Raw genomic sequence first — 22,959 nt, 5'->3', positions numbered from 1 at the left:
CCAATGTTCAGTGTTAGATTATTCTACTGTAATAGAAGATGGATTTATTTGAAGGCTTTTAAAGAAATAATTTATTGTTTTTAGTTTTTATTGAGTCTAAATTCTTATTAAATTATTTATACTGCTGTTTTTTTAACTATTTATTTTTTAGGTTGTGGAGCACGTGGGATTTGAAACCAGTCAGAGAGATCACCTTCCCGAAGTCGAGTAAACCTATCATCAGGTAATTTAGTAGCGCAGTGACCATACAACTCTCTTTAGGCTTTCATCTACTGTCACTTTCTTCGTGAACATGTTGGTAAACCTGCTGATAATCGTCTCTCCTGATGAACTCAGCCTGACGTACTCGTGCGACGGCCACCACCTTTACACGGCCAACAGTGAGGGCACGGTGATGGCGTGGTGTCGACGGGACCAGCAGCGCATGAAGCTGCCCATGTTCTACTCCTTCCTGAGCAGCTATGCAGCCGGCTGACCGTGCATCTGATGTTTACTGCTGTCCATTTCTCAGCAAGAGGACCTCTCCTCCACTCCCCATCCCCATCCTTCTCCTCTTCCTCCCCGTGATCCTGTCTCCACTGACGGGGAGGAAAGGGCATCTCCGCATGGCCTCCACCTCTCTGAACCCGTCCTGACTTTTAATAACGCCACCCCCCAGCTGAGCAAACTGTACCACACCCAGCATTAAGGAAGGAAGATTAAAAGAGTGTTATGTGTAGATAGATATATATATTTATAGGGTGAAATATCGGAGAAGTGGATGAATGTTTTGGCTGCAACAGACACTTTTTCTTTCTAGGCGTGTGTTTAACATTAGTCTTAAACGCTTTGATTCATTCTGTTCTGTGTTTTTTTGCTGAATATGTTGTAACTGTTCCCTGGTAAGCTGCTATTGTCTGGGCAAAGCCGGAGCCAAAAAGTGTGAAAAAGACCCCTGTCTGTCACCTCGGCAGTGCTCGGGGCTCCCACAGCGCCGCAGCTGACAGATTCCTGCCAGAGCTCAGCGAGTGGAGCGTGTCGTGCTGACGCTGTGGTTCCTCTCTTTGTGCCTGTCACTGGGAGGCGTCCCGCTCTGTGTGGGGGGGCTGTCGGCCCTGCTCTAGTGTGAACACCGGTGTCACGGCCCTGCCTTGCTCTCTGTCCCAGCTCTGAGGAGGAACTGCAGGGGAGATGAGATGGGATGAATTGCACCTTGTGTTGCCTGTTGTTCTGTCCTACTTCTGCATGCCAGGATGATGCTGACCTTAACTTTGTGAATGTGGATATGACATTTACAGTCATGAGCTCGTCGCCCAACGCCACCTGGGCTGAAAATGTTTTCTTGCATTTAGTAAGGCTTATATTTATGTATTTATTTAAAACTGTGGCTCATGTGTCCCTACTCTTCATGTTTCATTTGTTTTATCTGGATTTGTCTCCTGAAAAAAAAACCCCAAAAAATATTTTCAGTCCTTTTAAAGAGTGCTCTGAATCTCAGAGATACAGCATTAAACGCCTAGGGCTGGAGAAGAAGCATTAAAGGACACATAGTTAAAGCTAGGCCTGCGCCGGCATGAGATTGTCATGGTATGACGACCAAAATAAAACAAAATTAAATAACACCATTTATTTGAATTTTTCTTAAAACCGAAAAGCAACAATTATTTCTACTGCTGCTAAAAGTATTATGTTAAACGTTAGAGTTGACCAGACATTAGAATCAGCCAGTTTTCACTCGATTGCTTCTAATATAAAATAGATAACTAAATACTCGATGCTTAAATCCAGTAATTGTGTAATTCCTTTGTTTTCTGTTGGCTAGAAAAGTATTACCTCTAACAAAAACCATTCGTTTTCTTTTTTTTTTTATATGTTCTTAAAGTCTGAATTTATACAATTTTTAATGAGCTGCTGAGATCCTAAAGAAAACAGGAAATTCTCAGCCAGAAAAAGCCTGATAAGTGCATCTCTAATTATTGAGACACTAAAAAGCTGATGTTTCCTGGTTAGTCAGGCTACCAGCTCATGTATAATCTGCAGTCAGCCGCTAAACAGATCTGTTGCCGTAGTTTTAAAACAGAATTATACGAGTGGTGGTGGCAGTGCTCTGGTAGTTTCCACATCATGACAGTCCGTGTTTTCTGTGACCAGAAATATTTGCAAACAACTGAATTTCTTTCTCGTACTACACGTTTCTCTCGTTTGCATCATCTTTTCAGTCAGCTGACCAGCAGTGCACATTAACAGGCAGGGGAGGGGCTCTGTGGCACTTTGGTAGTCCGGCAGTTTCTCTGACATCCTATTTATGTGACTTTAACCCGTAGCAACAGTGTGAAGAAAAGTTATTGCATTAATGTTTTTAAACCGTAACCGTGGTAACTTTAAGCATAAAGAAAAGGTTTTGGTAGGTGGGAGTTTTAGATGAATGATGATGATGAGGCTTCTCAGACTCGTGTGCACTACAGTCATCAGTCCAGGAAAAACAAGACCAGCCTTTTAACCCTTAAACCCACCTGAGGGTCCACACATCTTCTCTGCACATTCCCACCAAGCTCGCTGCACTTACAGTTTGGCCATTATAAAGCCAAATATTTGTCAGAAGCACTTTTTGTTGTTTGTTGCCAGAGTAGCATAATAATCTGTGGTCTTAACATGAGCAGGGGGCGGTGATTCAATGCTGCACATAAATACCAGGAAGCAATATCTCACACACAACAAATGCCTTTTTTTTTTTTTTTTTTTTTTAAGATCTTCTGAAAAACTACTCCTGCCTCTGTGTTGAATGCAGCGTGAAGGAAAAAGATCTCACAGGTTGATTTGTCTTAGCTAAAGGGAAGTCTTCTTCATTTATCATCATTCCTTTGTCCGCTTTACCTGCCTGACTCTTAGAGAAAGTGTCTTGTTGCTGTGTTTGTTTACTGTCTCAAACACTTATCTACATACAGACATACATTTCCTTTCTGAATCCTCTAAACAGCCACTTCTATCTTCTTCTTTGTAACCAGGTATATTTTTTGTTCAGTATGTTTCTAATTTGTTTTGTATCATGAGAAAGTGAAAAACGCTGCGTGTGACAGAGGAAAGTTTTATTTTTCTGTTAATAACTTAAGCTATGCATAATTTAAGATCATTGTCTTAGTTTGTGTCGTGTTTTTGTTTAGACTGAAATGATGGGCCGAGGGTCCCCAAAGGTCATGTTGTGTTTTTCCTTTTTTTTGTTGTACATATGTATGTGTCTGAATGAACAAACCAAGTGATAAATATTATAAATATATATATATATATATATATATTTAAAAATATCTGAAGAAGTATGACCACACCATTTTTGTTGTGTCCATTTTTTTTTTGTGTGTGGAAAGATGCATTTAGGGACTTCTAAAATGAGAAATTATTTGATGGATGCAGACAGATTTATTTACACCACTGGGAATTAATCTAAATAATTTCTGCTTTTATTGCAGAAGCATAATCAGACAATGTACCATCGTTTTGTACATTTATTTAGTGTTTGTGTGTGTGAGATGTGAGTTGGACCAGTCCTATGTTAAGAATAATTTATTTAATCAGCAGTTGGTACCCATAAAGAAATTGGAGCATTTTTGTAAATTTATACCTTGTGAAGTTCATCAGAGATTCTATGAAATTTTAATTAATGTTACCATTATTATTTTAGCCACTGGTAGGAATATTTACCTTGTCACCTCTCACAGTGAGGATGGTTAAGGAGGTAACCATAAAGAAACACTCTGAAGCTCACTGATTGAGAACAGCAGCAAAGAGTGACATCAGGCCAACATATAGTTTAGGAATGATGTTGGAAAAAGCTTTGTGCGGTCTACTAATCTACTGGGACTTTAACTGGAACAGGGCACTGTTCTCAGATGGGACTAAGGTTGAGCTTTTTGGCAGCAAACACTTCAGGTTGTGTCCAGCATCCAGGCCAATGTTTACTTGTGGGGCCCATATAGGTGGGAAATGTATTGACTCTGTAATCCCCACCTGGTTGCTGCCACACACACTTGACAAACAAGTTTATCTTGGTCTCATCAGACCACAGGACATGGTTTCAGTAATCCAGGGTGATAACTGCAAATTTAACACACCTGCTCCCCGTTTGCACCGGAGACCTTGTAACACTAACGAGGCAAATGACACCAGGAGGGAAAATGGCTAATTGGGCAATATTTGGACATTTTCACTTGGAGTGTACTCACTTTTGTTGCCAATGTTTTTGATATTGATGGCTTATAAAAGGTGTACACTGATTATATTGTTTCAAAGTGTCATATCTTGAATGTAGTTCCATTAAAAGATATAAAATATTTCCAAAAATGTGAGGGATTACTCACTTTTGTTAGCTGCTGTAAATTGCCTTCAATGCAGCATGGTTGTTGGTGGCAGATGGGCTGTTGGAGTATTTCAGCTGGGAGCTACTGATGTGCTGGGATTTTCACCCACAACCATCTCTCTTGTTTTCAGAGAAGATAAAATATCCGACGGATGGCAGGTGTGTGGATTCGAAATGATAGAGCAACAGCTACTCAGACAACCACTTGTCTCAACCAAGGTATGTGAAATACCATCTCTGGACAACATGTGGAACTTTGAAGCAGATGGGCTACAGCAGCAGATGGTGTAATGGGGTGGGGGATGTTTGCTTGGCACGCCTAAAGCCCTTTAGTGCCAACTGAGAACTATTTAAACACCACAGCCTACCTGGGAATTGTTGCTGGCCATGTCCATTCCTTTATGACCACATTGTACCCATCTTCTGGTGGCTACCTTCAGCAGGACAACACACCATGTCACAAAGCTCAAACCATTTTTAACTGGTTTCTTGAACATTAAAATGGCTTCCACAGTCACCAGATGTGCCTAATAAAGTGGCTGGTGAGTTGCTGTGTTGTGCAACTGATTTTCTTAAGACCCATCTTAAAACTACATAGGGGACCCAACTGAATTTGTGAATATAGATTTGATTTAACCAATACAAGTAGGTCCCATATAAAGAGCCCTGTTGGAGCCTATGCCCACTTTTTATCCATCCAGCGTGAGGAAAATCCAAATGGGTCCCACATGTTGGGTGAGATAGAATTAGTTCCAAGAAAATAATATCAGTGAAGTATTTTTTCCATCTAAAACTAATTTATTTAGGCTGATCAGAGTGTCTAGAAAATATATTTCTTCAAAATGGGAAAGGCATGAAAACATGCTATTTTAGGGAAGCCAGGTGGGTGTGTGATGATCTTCACAAGTCAGGAAATGACTACCACAAGTTGACAAAACCAGGATCTACAATCAGGAGCAATAATTAAAAACGTCAACATAACCAGAACTGTGATAAGACTGGATGAGGACTCATCCATTACACAGAGTAACCAGGATGGTAAGGGAGGAAAAAACCTTCTGAAAACTGGTCAGGATTTGGTCTCTTAAACGAATCCTAATTATAATACAGCACAGTCATCATTTTATAAAAGTTATCTAGTAAGCCCAGCTGCTTGCAGAGTCGCTGTAATACCTGATTATTACAGCTAAACATTTGTGTGCACTTACAGCATCTTACAAAAGTGAGTACAACTAAAGACAGAATCATAGCAGGAGGAGTACCTTCTACGGGTAGAATAAAAAACAGATATAGAACGGAAAATTAATGGCAGCAACAGCTCTGTCAACTGGCCTCTTCCAGGAAAGAGAGGATGCAAAACACAGAAGCCACAACCCAGGCAAAACCTCGATGGAAGGTTAATGGTAACAATAATACAAATAATACATAAATGGAGAGTAGTAGGAGAACATAGCAAGGGGAGAAAAAAGTGGGTCAATATGTCCTTCAGCAGTCTAAGGCAATAGAATCAAAATCAGCTTTACTGGTGAAGATTGTGGGCACAAATAAGGAATTTGACATCAGGTTCAAGCACTGACAGCGAACAGACATAGTATAACTGTATAAACTTTAGAGGAAATAACATAAAGAAACGGTATATACAGACATTGCCAAATCAATTCATAAGCAATTCATCAGACACAAAATCAGTCTTCTTTCATGACCATCTGATCTAAAATCCTAAGACCAGTTAAGAGAGCTGAAGAGAAGAAAGAGTTAAAAACACAATTTACATGTACTCGGGTTGGACATTTCTGCAGTTAAAGAAATAATTTATTGTACGGCTTGTTATGGATCCCTACCAGGGGGGAAATCAACAATTGTATGATACAAATCTAGTTATTAATTCATGTGTTCCTGTGAAGCGAGCTGTCGTTAAGACTGGGTGAGGCCCGTCAGCTGCTGCGGGGAGGACCCGGTGATGTCAAAGCTGAGGTAAAAATGAAACGGGGAAGCCTGCAGATCTCTGACGCCTTCTCAAGCGGTCAATCAAGCAGGGGGGGAAACAAACCCGTCAACTTCTAATTAGAGTAACAGGCGGTGCTAGTTTGTCCACTGGAAACGCACCGTTGAAGCTGCAGCTCCTGCATGGTCCCCGGATCGCCTACCCCACACTCACAGCCTTTGCATCACAGATCTCTCCGTCACACCGAGGTTTCCCCCCTCTGCTGCATGCGTAACATCTCTCCAGGTCCAGCCGTGGAGCGCACCGACACCTGACCGCTCGGATCGCGTCGGAACCCGCTGAGGCAAGACTAGGGCAAACGCACGGATTTTCCTCCTTCAGATCAGAAGCGAGGTTGGGATTTCCTCCTGTCGTTTGATTTTGTTTTATTCTTACACATCCTCCTCTTCTGCGTGTGTGTGTGTTGTCTGTTGGGTGGAGTCAACTCGGAATTCTCCAAATTGGAAAAGCATTGGCACGTCTCAGGTAGGAAGCCTGCATAAATGTCTGCTTATTCGAGCATTTAAGTCCTAAATCCAGATTTTTGACTCTGGTTCGTGGCGTGGGCTTTTCAAGTCTAAGCAGGGCCGCAGCTCTGTTTGTCTTCTTAGAAATAAGGAGAGACGAACCCGTCTCGTTTTGACAGATTTGAATCAACAATCATTATCGGTGCATTTGGATGAAACGACACACGGGCGACCGGAGGCTGAAATCCAGCCGGATAAAGCCTCAGGATGCGCGGATCGAAGGGAAACCTATAGGCCTGGTAGCTTCGTGCGAGGGTGTGTGATTAGAAGCTAAAAACTGGTGACAAATCCAAAAAAAGGCGATGCATTAGAAATGAAATACCCCATCTCCCTTTGCAATACATCTACTTTATTATCTCTGTGGTATTTCGATGTGAAACGATTGAATTTAAACCGAAAAAGGGGAGAATGCATCTGGCTGCACCCTATATCAGTGAAACGTTTCATATCTTCATGCACATCCTTATAAAACACATCTGTGGTCAGGTTGCTCCTCATCTCCTTGCTGCCAAACTAGGCCAATTCAGCACCGAGGGGGGTCAAAATAGGAGCAAGAATTGGTCACTACATTTACAAGTATTCACACCTTTTGGTTTTTTATGTCTTTCATTAGGATTTTAGACCAACACAATGTCTGCATAATTGGGAAGGTGGAGGGGAGGGGGGGGGATTCTTTGTTTTCCCAAGTTTTTACAAATAATAATCTGACAGTGTTGCATACATGTGTATACTGCATCTACCTTCTTTGCATATCTAAAGACTGACGTTTTTTTCCTATTTCTATTTACACAATAGCTCAATCTTTGTCAGACTGGATGAAGAGAGTCTGTGAACATCAGTTTGTAGGATTTGTCACGGATTCTCAATTACATTTAGCTCTGAACTTTGACTGAGCCATTTTAAAACACAAATAGGCTTTGCTCTGATCCTCTCCATTGAACTCTGGCTGTATGTTTAGGTTTGTTGCCATGCTGGAAGGTGAACATCCACCCAAGTCTAAGGTCTTTTATAACTTCTAGCAGGTTTTCTCAGAGCATTTCCCTGTGTTCCACCCATCATCCCATCTAACTCTGACCAAGCTCTCTGTTCCTGCTGAAGATAAGCAACCTACAGCATAATGCTGCGATCACCATGTTTCACCGTGGGGATAGTGTGTAAAGGGTGAATTGCAGTGTTAGTTTTTTTGCCATGCTTTGTGTTTTGCATGTAGACCAAAAATTCAAATCTTGTCCAAAACATCTTTTTCCACATTTTTCCTGTGTTCCCTACGTGGCTTTTGTCATAAAAAACTGGACTTCCTATTGGTTTCTTTCAACAATGCCTTTCTTCTTGCCACTCTACAAAACCCATATTTCCATAATTATAAAGTGTATGACTAACCTGAGCTGTCGATTTCTGCAGCTCCTCCAGAGTTAGCAGAGGCCTCTCTGCAGCTTCTCTCATTAATGCTCTTCTTTGCCTGCCTGTCAATTCTAAGAGTACAGATTTGTTTTCTGCAGTTGTAAAAATACTGTCATTTTCACATAATGGATAAACAGTGTTCTGTGAGATGTTTAAAGGTTGTGGTATTGATTTATAATCTAAAGCTGCTTTAAGCTTCCGCAGAGCTGCATCCCTGACTTGTCTACAGTGATCCTTGGTGTCTATGATGGTGTTTGTTCACTATTGAACTCTATTTAATTAGTAATTTAGTAATTTTTTATGATGTCAGGTTAAAGGAGGCTGAATGCAGTGCATGGCACACTTTTAAAATTGTACTTGTAAAGAATGTTGAAACCAGGTATCCTTTCCACTTCATAATAGTGTGTTAGTAGGACAGATTGTGCAGCTGCATCAAGGCATGCTTTCAAGAGAAAGTTGGGCAAAGAATGGACATATTCCCTCTAATCTGAGGGAGTTTTGAGAACGTTGCAAGTTGTATTACTTGGGATGAGTCGTAACACCTGACCTTCTGCCTTTCTCTTGTACTGAATCCGGATGAAAGAAAGAGTCCCTGCCACCCATTTCTTCAGATAAAATTTAGTTGCTCAAAAAATTAATTCCATTGCAAAAAGTTGCCTTTTTCCAAGACAAAATAACAAGTTGGTAGAAACAGGCTGCTGGAGAGGTGGCAGAGATTTCCCTAGTTTAATGCACACCTCCTTTTTAACCTCTGCTGTCTGTCACAGGCACACCATGAAGGACAGCATTGTCAACAACAGCACAGCCAGCATCTCCCAAGCCAGGAAAGCAGTGGAGCAGCTGAAGATGGAGGCCTGCATGGACAGGATAAAGGTACAATGATTGTGTTCCATCTAAAATCTGCATTTGTGCAGCTTTTTCTTATCTGGTGCACCTAGAAGCTTCAGACGTATGACGATCCAACTCTTGCACACTGATATTTAATATCACAAAATATTATATAGTTACAATTAGCAGCATTTCTGTTCAATTTAATTAAGTAATGATTGTTTGTATAGCCCAAATTTACAACAAATATCTGAAGGCACATTACAACATGAACAGGTTTGGTTCATGTCCAGTTATATAAAACCCAATCTATCCAAATGTTTATATCATTAAAATTCATTCCAGTTTTATTTGATCCTAATTATAAAACAGCAGTCAGTTGATCATGTTGTGCCATTTTATAAAAAGTTAAGGAAAAAGCTAGAAAGCCAAGCGGTAATACAGTTTATACAGATTATTACAGCTAAATATTTGTGTGCACACAAAAGTGTCACAGAATCACAGAATGAGGAGTACCTTCTATGGGTAGAATTAAAAAAACAAGAAGTCAATGGCAGCAACTGCTCTGTCAAAGGCCCTTTCCAGGAAAAAGATAAGGTGAAACACAGAAGCCCCAAGCCAGGCACAACTTCTATGGAAGGTTAATGGCAACGATAATGCAAATAATGCATAAATGGAGAGTAGTAGGAGAACATAGCAAGGGGCGGAAGAGTGGTGTGTATGTTCTTCAGCAGTGTGAATCAATAGAATAGAATCAGCTTTTTTGGCCAAGATAGTGGGCAAAATTAAGGAATTGACTTAAATGGATAAAAGGAACAGTATATACATGTATGTGCATGTGCAGCCAATTATTCACACGTGTGTATATATACAGGTCCTTCTCAAAATATTAGCATATTGTGATAAAGTTCATTATTTTCCATAATGTCATGATGAAAATTTAACATTCATATATTTTAGATTCATTGCACACTAACTGAAATATTTCAGGTCTTTTATTGTCTTAATACGGATGATTTTGGCATACAGCTCATGAAAACCCAAAATTCCTATCTCACAAAATTAGCATATCATTAAAAGGGTCTCTAAACGAGCTATGAACCTAATCATCTGAATCAACGAGTTAACTCTAAACACCTGCAAAAGATTCCTGAGGCCTTTAAAACTCCCAGCCTGGTTCATCACTCAAAACCCCAATCATGGGTAAGACTGCCGACCTGACTGCTGTCCAGAAGGCCACTATTGACACCCTCAAGCAAGAGGGTAAGACACAGAAAGAAATTTCTGAACGAATAGGCTGTTCCCAGAGTGCTGTATCAAGGCACCTCAGTGGGAAGTCTGTGGGAAGGAAAAAGTGTGGCAGAAAACGCTGCACAACGAGAAGAGGTGACCGGACCCTGAGGAAGATTGTGGAGAAGGGCCGATTCCAGACCTTGGGGGACCTGCGGAAGCAGTGGACTGAGTCTGGAGTAGAAACATCCAGAGCCACCGTGCACAGGCGTGTGCAGGAAATGGGCTACAGGTGCCGCATTCCCCAGACATGGGCTACAGAGAAGCAGCACTGGACTGTTGCTCAGTGGTCCAAAGTACTTTTTTCGGATGAAAACAAATTCTGCATGTCATTCGGAAATCAAGGTGCCAGAGTCTGGAGGAAGACTGGGGAGAAGGAAATGCCAAAATGCCAGAAGTCCAGTGTCAAGTACCCACAGTCAGTGATGGTCTGGGGTGCCGTGTCAGCTGCTGGTGTTGGTCCACTGTGTTTTATCAAGGGCAGGGTCAATGCAGCTAGCTATCAGGAGATTTTGGAGCACTTCATGCTTCCATCTGCTGAAAAGCTTTTTGGAGATGAAGATTTCATTTTTCAGCACGACCTGGCACCTGCTCACAGTGTCAAAACCACTGGTAAACGGTTTACTGACCATGGTATCACTGTGCTCAATTGGCCTGCCAACTCTCCTGACCTGAACCCCATAGAGAATCTGTGGGATATTGTGAAGAGAACGTTGAGAGACTCAAGACCCAACACTCTGGATGAGCTAAAGGCCGCTATTGAAGCATCCTGGGCCTCCATAAGACCTCAGCAGTGCCACAGGCTGATTGCCTCCATGCCACGCCGCATTGAAGCAGTCATTTCTGCCAAAGGATTCCCGACCAAGTATTGAGTGCATAACTGTACATGATTATTTGAAGGTTGACGTTTTTTCTATTAAAAACACTTTTCTTTTATTGGTCGGATGAAATATGCTAATTTTGTGAGATAGGAATTTTGGGTTTTCATGAGCTGTATGCCAAAATCATCCGTATTAAGACAATAAAAGACCTGAAATATTTCAGTTAGTGTGTAATGAATCTAAAATATATGAATGTTAAATTTTCATCATGACATTATGGAAAATAATGAACTTTATCACAATATGCTAATATTTTGAGAAGGACCTGTACATATGTATGTGTTTGTGTGTGTGTGTGTGTATGTATATACAGGGGTTGGACAATGAAACTGAAACACCTGGTTTTAGACCACAATAATTTATTAGTATGGTGTAGGGCCTCCTTTTGCGGTCAATACAGCGTCAATTCGTCTTGGGAATGACACATACAAGTCCTGCACAGTGGTCATAGGGATTTTAAGCCATTCTTCTTGCAGGATAGTGGCCAGGTCACTACGTGATACTGGTGGAGGAAAACGTTTCCTGACTCGCTCCTCCAAAACACCCCAAAGTGGTTCAATAATATTTAGATCTGGTGACTGTGCAGGCCATGGGAGATGTTCAACTTCACTTTCATGTTCATCAAACCAATCTTTCACCAGTCTTGCTGTGTGTATTGGTGCATTGTCATCCTGATACACGGCACCGCCTTCAGGATACAATGTTTGAACCATTGGATGCACATGGTCCTCAAGAATGGTTCGGTAGTCCTTGGCACTGACAGTCTGGGTGGTACGCTTCTTTGGGGCTTCTCCACACTGTAACTCTCCCGGATGTGTGGAAAACAGTAAAGGTGGACTCATCAGAGAACAATACATGTTTCACATTGTCCACAGCCCAAGATTTGGGCTCCTTGCACCAAGACGTGCACCAACAATTTGTCCTCTTTGAACTCTGGTATGTCACCCATAATGTTGTGTGCATTTCAATATTTTGAGCAAAACTGTGCTCTTACCCTGCTAATTGAACCTTCACACTCTGCTCTTACTGGTGCAATGTGCAATCAATGAAGACTGGCTACCAGGCTGGTCCAATTTAGCCATGAAACCTCCAACACTAAAATGACAGGTGTTTCAGTTTCATTGTCCAACCCCTGTGTGTGTGTGTGTGTGTGTGTGTGTGTGTGTGTGTGTGTGTGTGTGTGTGTGTATATATATAGATGTTCGTTGTGTTTATCAGAGAGACAGCCTGGGGGAGGACGCTGTCTTTGTAGAGGTGACCCGAAGCAGGTCACCTCTACAACTATCTCTACAACTATAGAGATAGTTCAGAAAAGCCACTCTAATACCTGATTATTACAGCTAAATATTTGTGTGCACTTACAGTATATCACCAAAGTATCTCACAGAGATATTATTGTAAATATTAGATTTTTAGCACTGTTGTCCTGAAGCAAGAAGGTCCTAGGTTCAACTCCCGTTTGCATGTTCTTCCCGTGCATGCACGGGTTCTCTCCGGGTACTCTGGCTTCCTCCTACAGTCCAAAACCATGACTGTTAGGTTAATTGGTCTCTCTACATTACCCTTAGGTGTGAATGAGTGTGTGCGTGGTTGTTTGTCCTGTGTGTCTGTGTTTCTCTGCGATGGACTGGCGACCTGTCCAGGGTGTACCCTGCCCCTCTCCTGTAGACTCCTGGAGATAGGCACCAGCTTCCCTGCGACCCACCATGGAAGAAGCGGTAGAAAAGGAATGAATTATATTTTTTCATGGGACAGCACTGAAGACATGACACTTTGATACAATGTAAAGGAGTCTCTGTGCAGCTTGTATAGCAGTGTGAATTTGCTGCCCCCTCAATAACTTAACACACAGCCATTAATATCTAAACTTGCAGGCTACAAAAGTGATTACACCCCTAAATGAAAATGTCCAAATTGTGGCGCAAGTGTCAACATTTTATGTGTCCACAATTATTTTCCAGCACTGCCTTAACTCTCTTGGGTATGGAGTTCTCTAAAGCTTCACAGGTTGCCTCTGGAATCCTCTTCTTCTCCTCCATGATGATGTCACAGAGCTGGTGGATGTTGGAGACCTTGTGCTCCTCCACCTTCCATTTGAGGATGCCCCACAGATGCTCAATAAGGTTAATGTCTCCAGACCTAAACCCTATTGAGGATGCCCCATAGATGCTCAATAGGGTTTAGGTCTGGAGACATGCTGGGCCAGTCCAGCACCTTTACCCTCAATTTACCCTTTAGTAAGGCAGTGGTTGGCTTGGAGGTGTGTTTGGGGTTGTTATTATGTTGTAACACCGCCCTGCGGCCCGGTTTCCAAAGGGAAGGGATCGTGCTCTGCTTCAGTTGGCACAGTACATGTTGTCATTCATCCCTCAATGATCCATAGGTCCCCCACGGCCTGCAGTACTCATGCAGCCCCAAAACCATGACACTCCCACCACCATGCTTGACTGACTGATGACAAGACACTCTTGTCTTTGTACTCATCACCTGGTTGCTGCCACACACACTTGACACCATCTGAATCAAATACATTTATCCTTGTCTCATCAGACCACAGGATATTTAGTAATCCATGTCTTTAGTCTGCTTGTCTACAGCAAACTGTTTGCAGGCTTTCATAGACATCATCTTCAGTAGAGGCTTGCTTCTGGGATGACAGCCATGCAGACCAATTTGATGCAGTGTGCTACATATGGTCTGACCACGGGCAGTCTGACACCTTCATCCTCTGCAGCAATGATGGTGGCACTCATGCATCTGTTTTCAAAAGACAACGTCTGGATATGATGCTGAGCAGGTTTACTGAACTTCTTTGGTTGACCATAGCAAGGTCTGTTCTGAGAAGAACCAGCTCTTTTAAACCGCTGTATGGTCTTGGCCACCGTGCTGCAGCTCAGTTTCAGGGTGTTTGCAATCTTCCTACAGCTTCGGCCGTCTTTATGTAGAGCAACAACTCTTTTTTTTTTTTTTTCAGATCCTCAGAAAAGTCTTTGCCATGAGGTGCCATTTTGAACTTCCATTGATAGCGATGACACCTAACTTAACACACCTGCTACCCATTCACACCTGAGACCTTGTAACACTAATGAGTCACACGACACCAGGGAGGGAAAGTAGCTCATAGGGCAATATTTGGACATTTTTACTTAGGGGTGTACATACTTTGGTTGACAACCTTCTTCTTTATTCTTAACTCTGCTCTGTTTTGTTTTGCTTTATTTAATTTATTGGATCCAAAAAAAACATTACTTAACCATTTTAATCAGTCATTTGAGTTACTAAGAGATACTTTGGATTTAGATGCAGACAACATCTTAATGCTCTAACACACTCTTTATAACAGCCTTGTGTTGTTTCTCATATTCACAGTGACGTCCTGTTTGTCATTCTAGTACATTATGAAAGGGCTGAAGGAAAATTCAGGTGTTTTTAAACCTGTGTCCTATTTTTCCTCCTTTATTAGGTTTAAATTAGTAACTGGAACTGGTCCAATATTGAAAGAGGATGCCTTAAAAAAATGGCTGCAGTGTAAGTGTTACTAATGAAAGTGTAAGACTGCTATATGACTGAAGGTAAACATTAATACTGGCTGCCAGGCGTGGACATTTTCATATCGGGCTGATCTCATCTCAGTCACGTTCTGTGCACATATGTCAATTTGTTTACACGTCTGAAGCTGTGGGTTGCTCCTCAGTCAGTTGGTCTGCAGACGCTGCTGCCTGCAAGTTTCCAGATTGCATGATGACAAGATTCTCACTGTTCAGTTGTATCTACCATATGGAGAGCTGAACGAGCAAAGAGCTGTGAGTTTCAGCCTTCTCTTTACCTGAATTACCATAAAACGACGCACCAGCGTATAGGAAGACAATTCTCTAGGTTTTAGCTGGGCAACTCCTCAAGCTCCTTTTAGGTCTGCTGTTATCAGGTCCTATTTTTTGCAGCAAAAGTATTTCTCCCCATAAACAGCATAGCAATGAGTGCAGAAACACAAACAGTGCTGTAAAAATGTATTTCCCACTGTTTCTGCTTTTTTGTCACACTGAAATACTTCAGACAATCAAAATAATTTTAAGATCAAAGATAACCTGAATGTTGTGTTTAAGGTCATGTCACACCCTCTCAATCGAAGTTGAGTCCAAACTTTCACTAGGCCACTTCATAACTTTCATTTTGTTTGTTTGTTTGTTGGTTTGTTTGTTTGTTTGATAGTAGTTGTTTTTAAGGCTCTGAGAGGCTGCATTGCTTTTGATGTTCTGGGTTCTTCCTGGATGAGTTGCTGAAGCGCTTTTGCAGTAATTTTGGTGTGTCAGCCTATCCTTGTAAGGTTCCCCACTGTTTCATGTTTCAGTTGTGGATAATAGCTCTTACTGTGCTTCCAATCCCAAATGGCTTTATGACTCTTCCTTGTTCTTTTAATCTGCTTAATGCTGTCAAGAAGGTTCTATTGAAGGAATTTCTTGATTTCCGTACGTCCTTCAGAATTGGGTCTGAGGTTTCTAGAGAACCACAATGGAAATAAGCTCTTGGCTTTTCTGTGCTTTGATATTTGACTGTGGTCATGAAGTGTAAATATAGAATTGTGCTATCTCCAAATAAATTCAATCAATCTGTAAATCAATCGTGGGAAATTTGCTCTGCTATCAGGTGAGGACGTCAACATCAGTATCAAACCACAGATCATTTTTATTGATGCTAATCACTTCAAATATTTTTATTTCCATTTAAAAATTATCAAAAAGATATATTCGAAAATGTAGTTTTGGGGAAAATATGGAATTTACAAATAAAAAACCTGAAATGACTGAAGCCACAGCGCCCCAAGAGGAATGCTACAGTCATAGAAATGGAAATTCACACTTTTCCCAAACCACTACTGTTTAGTTTGGGTCAGTTTGGTTCCTCCTCATCTTGTATCCCGAAACCTGAGCACCACAAATTGCAGATTAAAACCTCAGATGGAGCAAAGAACACATGAATGCTTGTATAGCAGTGTTTTTTTTTATTTCTCTCTCCAAAGTTGACGTCAGTCTCATAACTGTGACTTTAGCGAGTTTAGTCCATTTAATAGAAGGTCTTAACATGTTTTATAAAGGACTTCTTGTGCCACTGAAATGACCGTATCATGGTGATGATGTTCAGAAGGCTCCTCATGGTCTCCCGGGATCATTTCCACCCTTCCCCGAGGCTGACCTAGCTGGGCCTAGAAATCATCCTATCGAAGCACAGAGGCTGTTTAAAAGAAAACATGAGAATATCTGAGTAATACATCTGAACGTTTGCTAGACAAAATGAAAACGAAGTGTTGATTAGACAGTGACATGACTGTCGCCTGATAAACCAGCTGTTTGTTTTGTTGTATTTTCACACATTATGTTCATGCCTAAAGGGTGTTGCTGAATGAATTTACACTATTGTGGTAAAAACATTGCATCATAGCTGAAAAACCAAATTAAACAATATTTTTCCATTCCATTTTAAGAAATACTTTTAGACTTGTAGATGGGTACTTTATTTGCTTTAAGAGAATATTTGGATAGTTTTAAAAAACATATATTTTATCTTTTATGTCCAAGTGTGTGTGTTGCTGTATTACTCAGAGAGGTTCTCCTTAGGTATTTGCACCTTCTTTTTTTGTTTTCTGTACTCTGCCGTGTAGGAGACATCTGGAGGAAAGTGCTCCAGTCAGATGACACCAAAGTTAAGCTTTCTGGTCTACATGCAAAATGTTTGGTGTGACAGAAAGCTAACGCTGCACATCATCCTGAACACACCATCACGAAGGTGACACATGGTGGTGGCAGTATCATGCTGTGGGAATGCTTTCCTTCAGCATTGACAGGGAAACTGGTCAGATTCGATAGGAGTATGAATGGTGCTAACCACAGGGAAATCCTGAAAGAAACCTGTTTAAAGTTGGGCTGCAGGTTCACCTTCCAGCAGAACAATGACCCTAAAAATCCAACCAGAGCTGCAATGGGGTGTTTTAGATCAAAGCATATTTATTCGTTTGAATGGCCCAGGCAAAGTCCCGACCTAAATCCTATTGAAAATCTGTATTTAGATGTCCAATGACATGAAAATGGACTTTTATTTGATTGCATAATCAGTAGTAAGGACTATAGTTTTTAGTTCTAAATTCCCACTTCTGTCGTACATTAAGTGCAACATTACTCTACTATTATGGAAAACCTCAGAGCAAACCTTTATCACAGGTAATATGTAATAACTGAAATATTAGGGAATATATCCAGGAATATAGTGTATAAGTATTTTTTCAATCGCTGCATGTCAGGCATACAACGTGGAGAAGCTGGTTGCCTACATGTGCCGGGGCAGTTTTGTCTTTTATTTTCTGAAAGTGAGCTGAAAGGAAATGGGGAGAGAAAGATGGGGAAGACATGCAGCAAAGGCCAGGACTTGAACCAGTGACGGGCTGCGTCAAAGACTAATGCCTCCTTATATGGGTTTCACGCTGCACCACCACCACACCTAGCAACTCGTGTTTGTATGACCTTCAACCCTATGGATAATTTGTTTGTGCATAAGTGTAAATAGAGGAAATTTTAAAGAAAATCACGACCCACGTTACCAAATGTGCTGAGGTCTAACAGAATTAAAATAGTGTACAGGTCCTTCTCAAAATATTAGCATATTGTGATAAAGTTCATTATTTTCCATAATGTAATGATGAAAATTTAACATTCATATATTTTACATTCATTGCACACTAACTGAAATATTTCAGGTCTTTTATTGTCTTAATACGGATGATTTTGGCATACAGCTCATGAAAACCCAAAATTCCTATCTCACAAAATTAGCATATTTCATCCGACCAAAAAAAGAAAAGTGTTTTTAATACAAAAAACGTCAACCTTCAAATAATCATGTACAGTTATGCACTCAATACTTGGTCGGGAATCCTTTTGCAGAAATGACTGCTTCAATGCGGCGTGGCATGGAGGCAATCAGCCTGTGGCAATGCTGAGGTCTTATGGAGGCCCAGGATGCTTCGATGGCGGCCTTTAGCTCATCCAGAGTGTTGGGTCTTGAGTCTCTCAATGTTCTCTTCACAATATCCCACAAATTCTCTATGGGGTTCAGGTCAGGAGAGTTGGCAGGCCAATTGAGCACAGTGATACCATGGTCAGTAAACCATTTACCAGTGGTTTTGGCACTGTGAGCAGGTGCCAGGTCGTGCTGAAAAATGAAATCTTCATCTCCATAAAGCTTTTCAGCAGATGGAAGCATGAAGTGCTCCAAAATCTCCTGATAGCTAGCTGCATTGACCCTGCCCTTGATAAAACACAGTGGACCAACACCAACAGCTGACACGGCACCCCAGACCATCACTGACTGTGGGTACTTGACACTGGACTTCTGGCATTTTGGCATTTCCTTCTCCCCAGTCTTCCTCCAGACTCTGGCACCTTGATTTCCGAATGACGTGCAGAATTTGCTTTCATCCGAAAAAAGTACTTTGGACCACTGAGCAACAGTCCAGTGCTGCTTCTCTGTAGCCCAGGTCTGGGGAATGCGGCACCTGTAGCCCATTTCCTGCACACGCCTGTGCACGGTGGCTCTGGATGTTTCTACTCCAGACTCAGTCCACTGCTTCCGCAGGTCCCCCAAGGTCTGGAATCGGCCCTTCTCCACAATCTTCCTCAGGGTCCGGTCACCTCTTCTCGTTGTGCAGCGTTTTCTGCCACACTTTTTCCTTCCCACAGACTTCCCACTGAGGTGCCTTGATACAGCACTCTGGGAACAGCCTATTCGTTCAGAAATTTCTTTCTGTGTCTTACCCTCTTGCTTGAGGGTGTCAATAGTGGCCTTCTGGACAGCAGTCAGGTCGGCAGTCTTACCCATGATTGGGGTTTTGAGTGATGAACCAGGCTGGGAGTTTTAAAGGCCTCAGGAATCTTTTGCAGGTGTTTAGAGTTAACTCGTTGATTCAGATGATTAGGTTCATAGCTCGTTTAGAGACCCTTTTAATGATATGCTAATTTTGTGAGATAGGAATTTTGGGTTTTCATGAGCTGTATGCCAAAATCATCCGTATTAAGACAATAAAAGACCTGAAATATTTCAGTTAGTGTGCAATGAATCTAAAATATATGAATGTTAAATTTTCATCATGACATTATGGAAAATAATGAACTTTATCACAATATGCTAATATTTTGAGAAGGACCTGTATTTACCAAGACAAGCTTTTTAAAGTGTTACATGGGAGTGGCTTCTTCAGTTTGCTGCTTACATTTTTCTTTTTTAGCTATAATAATGTTTAAAAAAAATGACTGAAAGATTTTTTTTTCTTGCAAATACACTGACCAAAAAACGTGCATTAAAAGGTCCTGTGTTCATATCTTAGCAGGGGGATTGACAATAGTCTGTTGTTACCGCTTGACTCCTCAAACATGATTAACTCTTCAGTAAAACCTCTTAACTAACAGCATGCCTCTGAAGACGTGGAAAGCACAGATGAAACAGAGTTTGGGCGATCCCTTAAATTTAATTAAGGGATCTGATGAAGGGAGGGGTAGGTACCAGTGAAAAGAGCAGGGATCAACACTTTCTCATTAATTGCTCAATCAGCCAAAGGAATGTGATCTGTGCTAATTAGGAGGACTCTCCTTCCATCATGGGGCTGTGGTGTAATTACAATCAGTCTGGGCTTAATGACACACTCAGTGCAGTACCACTTTTCATCCTGTGGGGCTCCTGCTCTATGCACATGTCCACATGCAGTTTATATAATTGCTGCATTTAGTTTCATTATGAAAATAATTAGGTTGTGTTTTTGGAATGCAGGAGATGACTATTAATATTTCTCTTTGTGCAGGTTTGAATAGTGGGGTTTCTGTACGTGGGTCAGTGCAGATAGTGGATGATGTTTCTTATGTGAATAACATTCACTTTTTATGGCTACATTACAGCTATGTATATGATGTTGGAACTGAAATATACATTAAGTTTTATTTTTCTCACATTAAGCAAACGCCACTCTATTCACGTGAGGATAATGTGTAATTTTGGAGCTTTTTTTAACTGCAGAGAATTGACAAACAGATCGCAGGTGTAGCATGGCAAACTAAAATAATATAAAGCAGATCATCTGGAAGAAACTAGTAGTTGGAGCAGAAAAAAAGCAGAAGTGTGCAGATTGGTAGTCATGCGTGATGATATGGCTCTTGCAATCTGCTTCTTTGCAGTGAAATCTGTTTGGCTGCTCAGTGGAAATTTGATGCCAGCAGCACTTTTCATATCATTGGGACAATGAGATATTTACTGGTGATCTGTGTCTCATCTACAGTGGCTTTTAAAACTGAATAATCTCCTGGTAACAATCCAGGCTTGTAAGTATTATGAAGTTGATACCATCATGAGTCCTTTCCACACTTGATCCACTTTTAATGTGGCATATATTATGTAAAACTGAACAGAAAACAAATGTGTTAGAGGGAAAATATCAAAAATCTAAAATACCCGTAATTACCTGGTTGCATGAGTGTACGTACCCTTAAAATAAACAGTTTTAAACATAATTTTAATAGATCATTAGGTTCCTTCAGTATGTCACATAATGCCTTGACAATATTTGCCCGCTCCGTCCTATAAAAATTAAAATCTCTCTGTTTGAGAGGACATCTGTTGTCCAGAGCCCCTTTCAGGTGACCCCGCAGATATTATCTGGTTGAAATCTGGACTCTGTTAGAAAGCCTGTAGAAAAACATGTACATTTCTTCCAGGGAAGCTATTCTGTCTTTTGGACTTCGCAGTGTTACTGAAAAATGAAATGCCTCTTCTAACAAACAGCAGAAGGTTTGGGTTTAAAAAAGACTTTTCATTTGAAGAGAAGTAACTCCAGATCATGATGCTGCCCCCAACATGTATCACTGTGGGTGTGTATGGTGTTCTATCAGGTGATGTGCTGTGTTGTTTCTGTAAGTTCGAGTGTGGTTCCTTCAGACCATAACACATTCTTGCACAACGTTGTGGAAGAATTTACCCCGGCCTGGATGCTTTCTTTGGAATAAAAAAAAAGTCACAAATACCGAAAAGTCACATGAAAAAGGCAAATGAATGAGGAAATTTAAACATAAGGTATTTCAACATAGTGTCAGTTTAAGAGTGTGATCAAGGTGTTAAATTTGTAAGTTAAAAACAACTGTAAAGGGTGCGGTGCTGCTGGTGTAGTGGGTGAAGTACGTGATGCATTTGATCCGGCGACAGCCTGCATCGAGAACATTACCCCGCTCTTTCTACACCATTTCCTGTCTGACTACGGTAGTCAGACACCATTTCCTGTCTGACTACTGTTGAAAAAATACTTTGAAAAAATAACAAAGGCCACTAGAGCCTAAAAAACCTGTAATTTTACCAAATTTGTGTAAACTACCAGACATTTTTGGTGATTGGTGACTCAAAAGATTAGTTGCTCTTTTTCTTCATTCTTCTTTCATCTTCATTATTTTTATTTTTTTTATTTTTACAGCTGTATGTCTGTCTGCCATCTACAGGTCCTTCTCAAAATATTAGCATATTGTGATAAAGTTCATTATTTTCCATAATGTCATGATGAAAATTTAACATTCATATATTTTAGATTCATTGCACACTAACTGAAATATTTCAGGTCTTTTATTGTCTTAATACAGATGATTTTGGCATATAGCTCATGAAAACCCAAAATTCCTATCTCACAAAATTAGCATATCATTAAAAGGGTCTCTAAACGAGCTATGAACCTAATCATCTGAATCAACGAGTTAACTCTAAACACCTGAAAAAGATTCCTGAGGCCTTTAAAACTCCCAGCCTGGTTCATCACTCAAAACCCCAATCATGGGTAAGACTGCCGACCTGACTGCTGTCCAGAAGGCCACTATTGACACCCTCAAGCAAGAGGGTAAGACACAGAAAGAAATTTCTGAACGAATAGGCTGTTCCCAGAGTGCTGTATCAAGGCACCTCAGTGGGAAGTCTGTGGGAAGGAAAAAGTGTGGCAGAAAACGCTGCACAACGAGAAGAGGTGACCGGACCCTGAGGAAGATTGTGGAGAAGGGCCGATTCCAGACCTTGGGGGACCTGCGGAAGCAGTGGACTGAGTCTGGAGTAGAAACATCCAGAGCCACCGTGCACAGGCGTGTGCAGGAAATGGGCTACAGGTGCCGCATTCCCCAGATCAAGCCACTTTTGAACCAGAAACAGCGGCAGAAGCGCCTGACCTGGGCTACAGAGAAGCAGCACTGGACTGTTGCTCAGTGGTCCAAAGTACTTTTTTTGGATGAAAGCAAATTCTGCATGTCATTCAGAAATCAAGGTGCCAGAGTCTGGAGGAAGACTGGGGAGAAGGAAATGCCAAAATGCCAGAAGTCCAGTGTCAAGTACCCACAGTCAGTGATGGTCTGGGGTGCCGTGTCAGCTGCTGTTGTTGGTCCACTGTGTTTTATCAAGGGCAGGGTCAATGCAGCTAGCTATCAGGAGATTTTGGAGCACTTCATGCTTCCATCTGCTGAAAAGCTTTATGGAGATGAAGATTTCATTTTTCAGCACAACCTGGCACCTGCTCACAGTGCCAAAACCACTGGTAAATGGTTTACTGACCATGGTATCACTGTGCTCAATTGGCCTGCCAACTCTCCTGACCTGAACCCCAGAGAGAATCTGTGGGATATTGTGAAGAGAACGTTGAGAGACTCAAGACTCAACACTCTG

The 22,959-nt window shown here is 41.2% G+C and overlaps 2 protein-coding genes across 6 annotated transcripts in view; both read left to right on the top strand.

Annotated features, from left to right (window-relative positions):
- lyst (lysosomal trafficking regulator) overlaps positions 1 to 3,301 on the top strand; it is a 98,040-nt gene extending 94,739 nt beyond the window's left edge. For both annotated transcript variants that reach the window (XM_047352423.1, XM_047352422.1), the window contains 2 exons: positions 152 to 223; positions 337 to 3,301. In XM_047352423.1, coding sequence (XP_047208379.1) covers positions 152 to 223; positions 337 to 475 — 211 coding nt within the window. In that variant the 3' untranslated portion in view covers positions 476 to 3,301. The remainder of the gene's footprint in view (positions 1 to 151; positions 224 to 336) is intronic.
- A 1,111-nt stretch (positions 3,302 to 4,412) lies between these two features.
- Positions 4,413 to 22,959, top strand: part of LOC124859567 (guanine nucleotide-binding protein G(I)/G(S)/G(O) subunit gamma-4) — a 28,649-nt gene continuing 10,102 nt past the window's right edge. The window contains exons 1-2 of one of the 4 annotated variants that reach the window (XM_047352450.1): positions 4,413 to 4,549; positions 9,010 to 9,115. In XM_047352450.1, coding sequence (XP_047208406.1) covers positions 9,017 to 9,115 — 99 coding nt within the window. In that variant the 5' untranslated portion in view covers positions 4,413 to 4,549; positions 9,010 to 9,016. The other 3 variants (XM_047352446.1, XM_047352448.1, XM_047352449.1) reach the window with 3 other exon arrangements.

The sequence above is a fragment of the Girardinichthys multiradiatus genome, chromosome 22, assembly GCF_021462225.1.
Source record: "Girardinichthys multiradiatus isolate DD_20200921_A chromosome 22, DD_fGirMul_XY1, whole genome shotgun sequence".
In the NCBI taxonomy this organism is placed as follows: domain Eukaryota; kingdom Metazoa; phylum Chordata; class Actinopteri; order Cyprinodontiformes; family Goodeidae; genus Girardinichthys; species Girardinichthys multiradiatus.
Note: the sequence above shows the minus strand (reverse complement) of the source record. Positions and strands in the feature narration are given on the sequence as shown.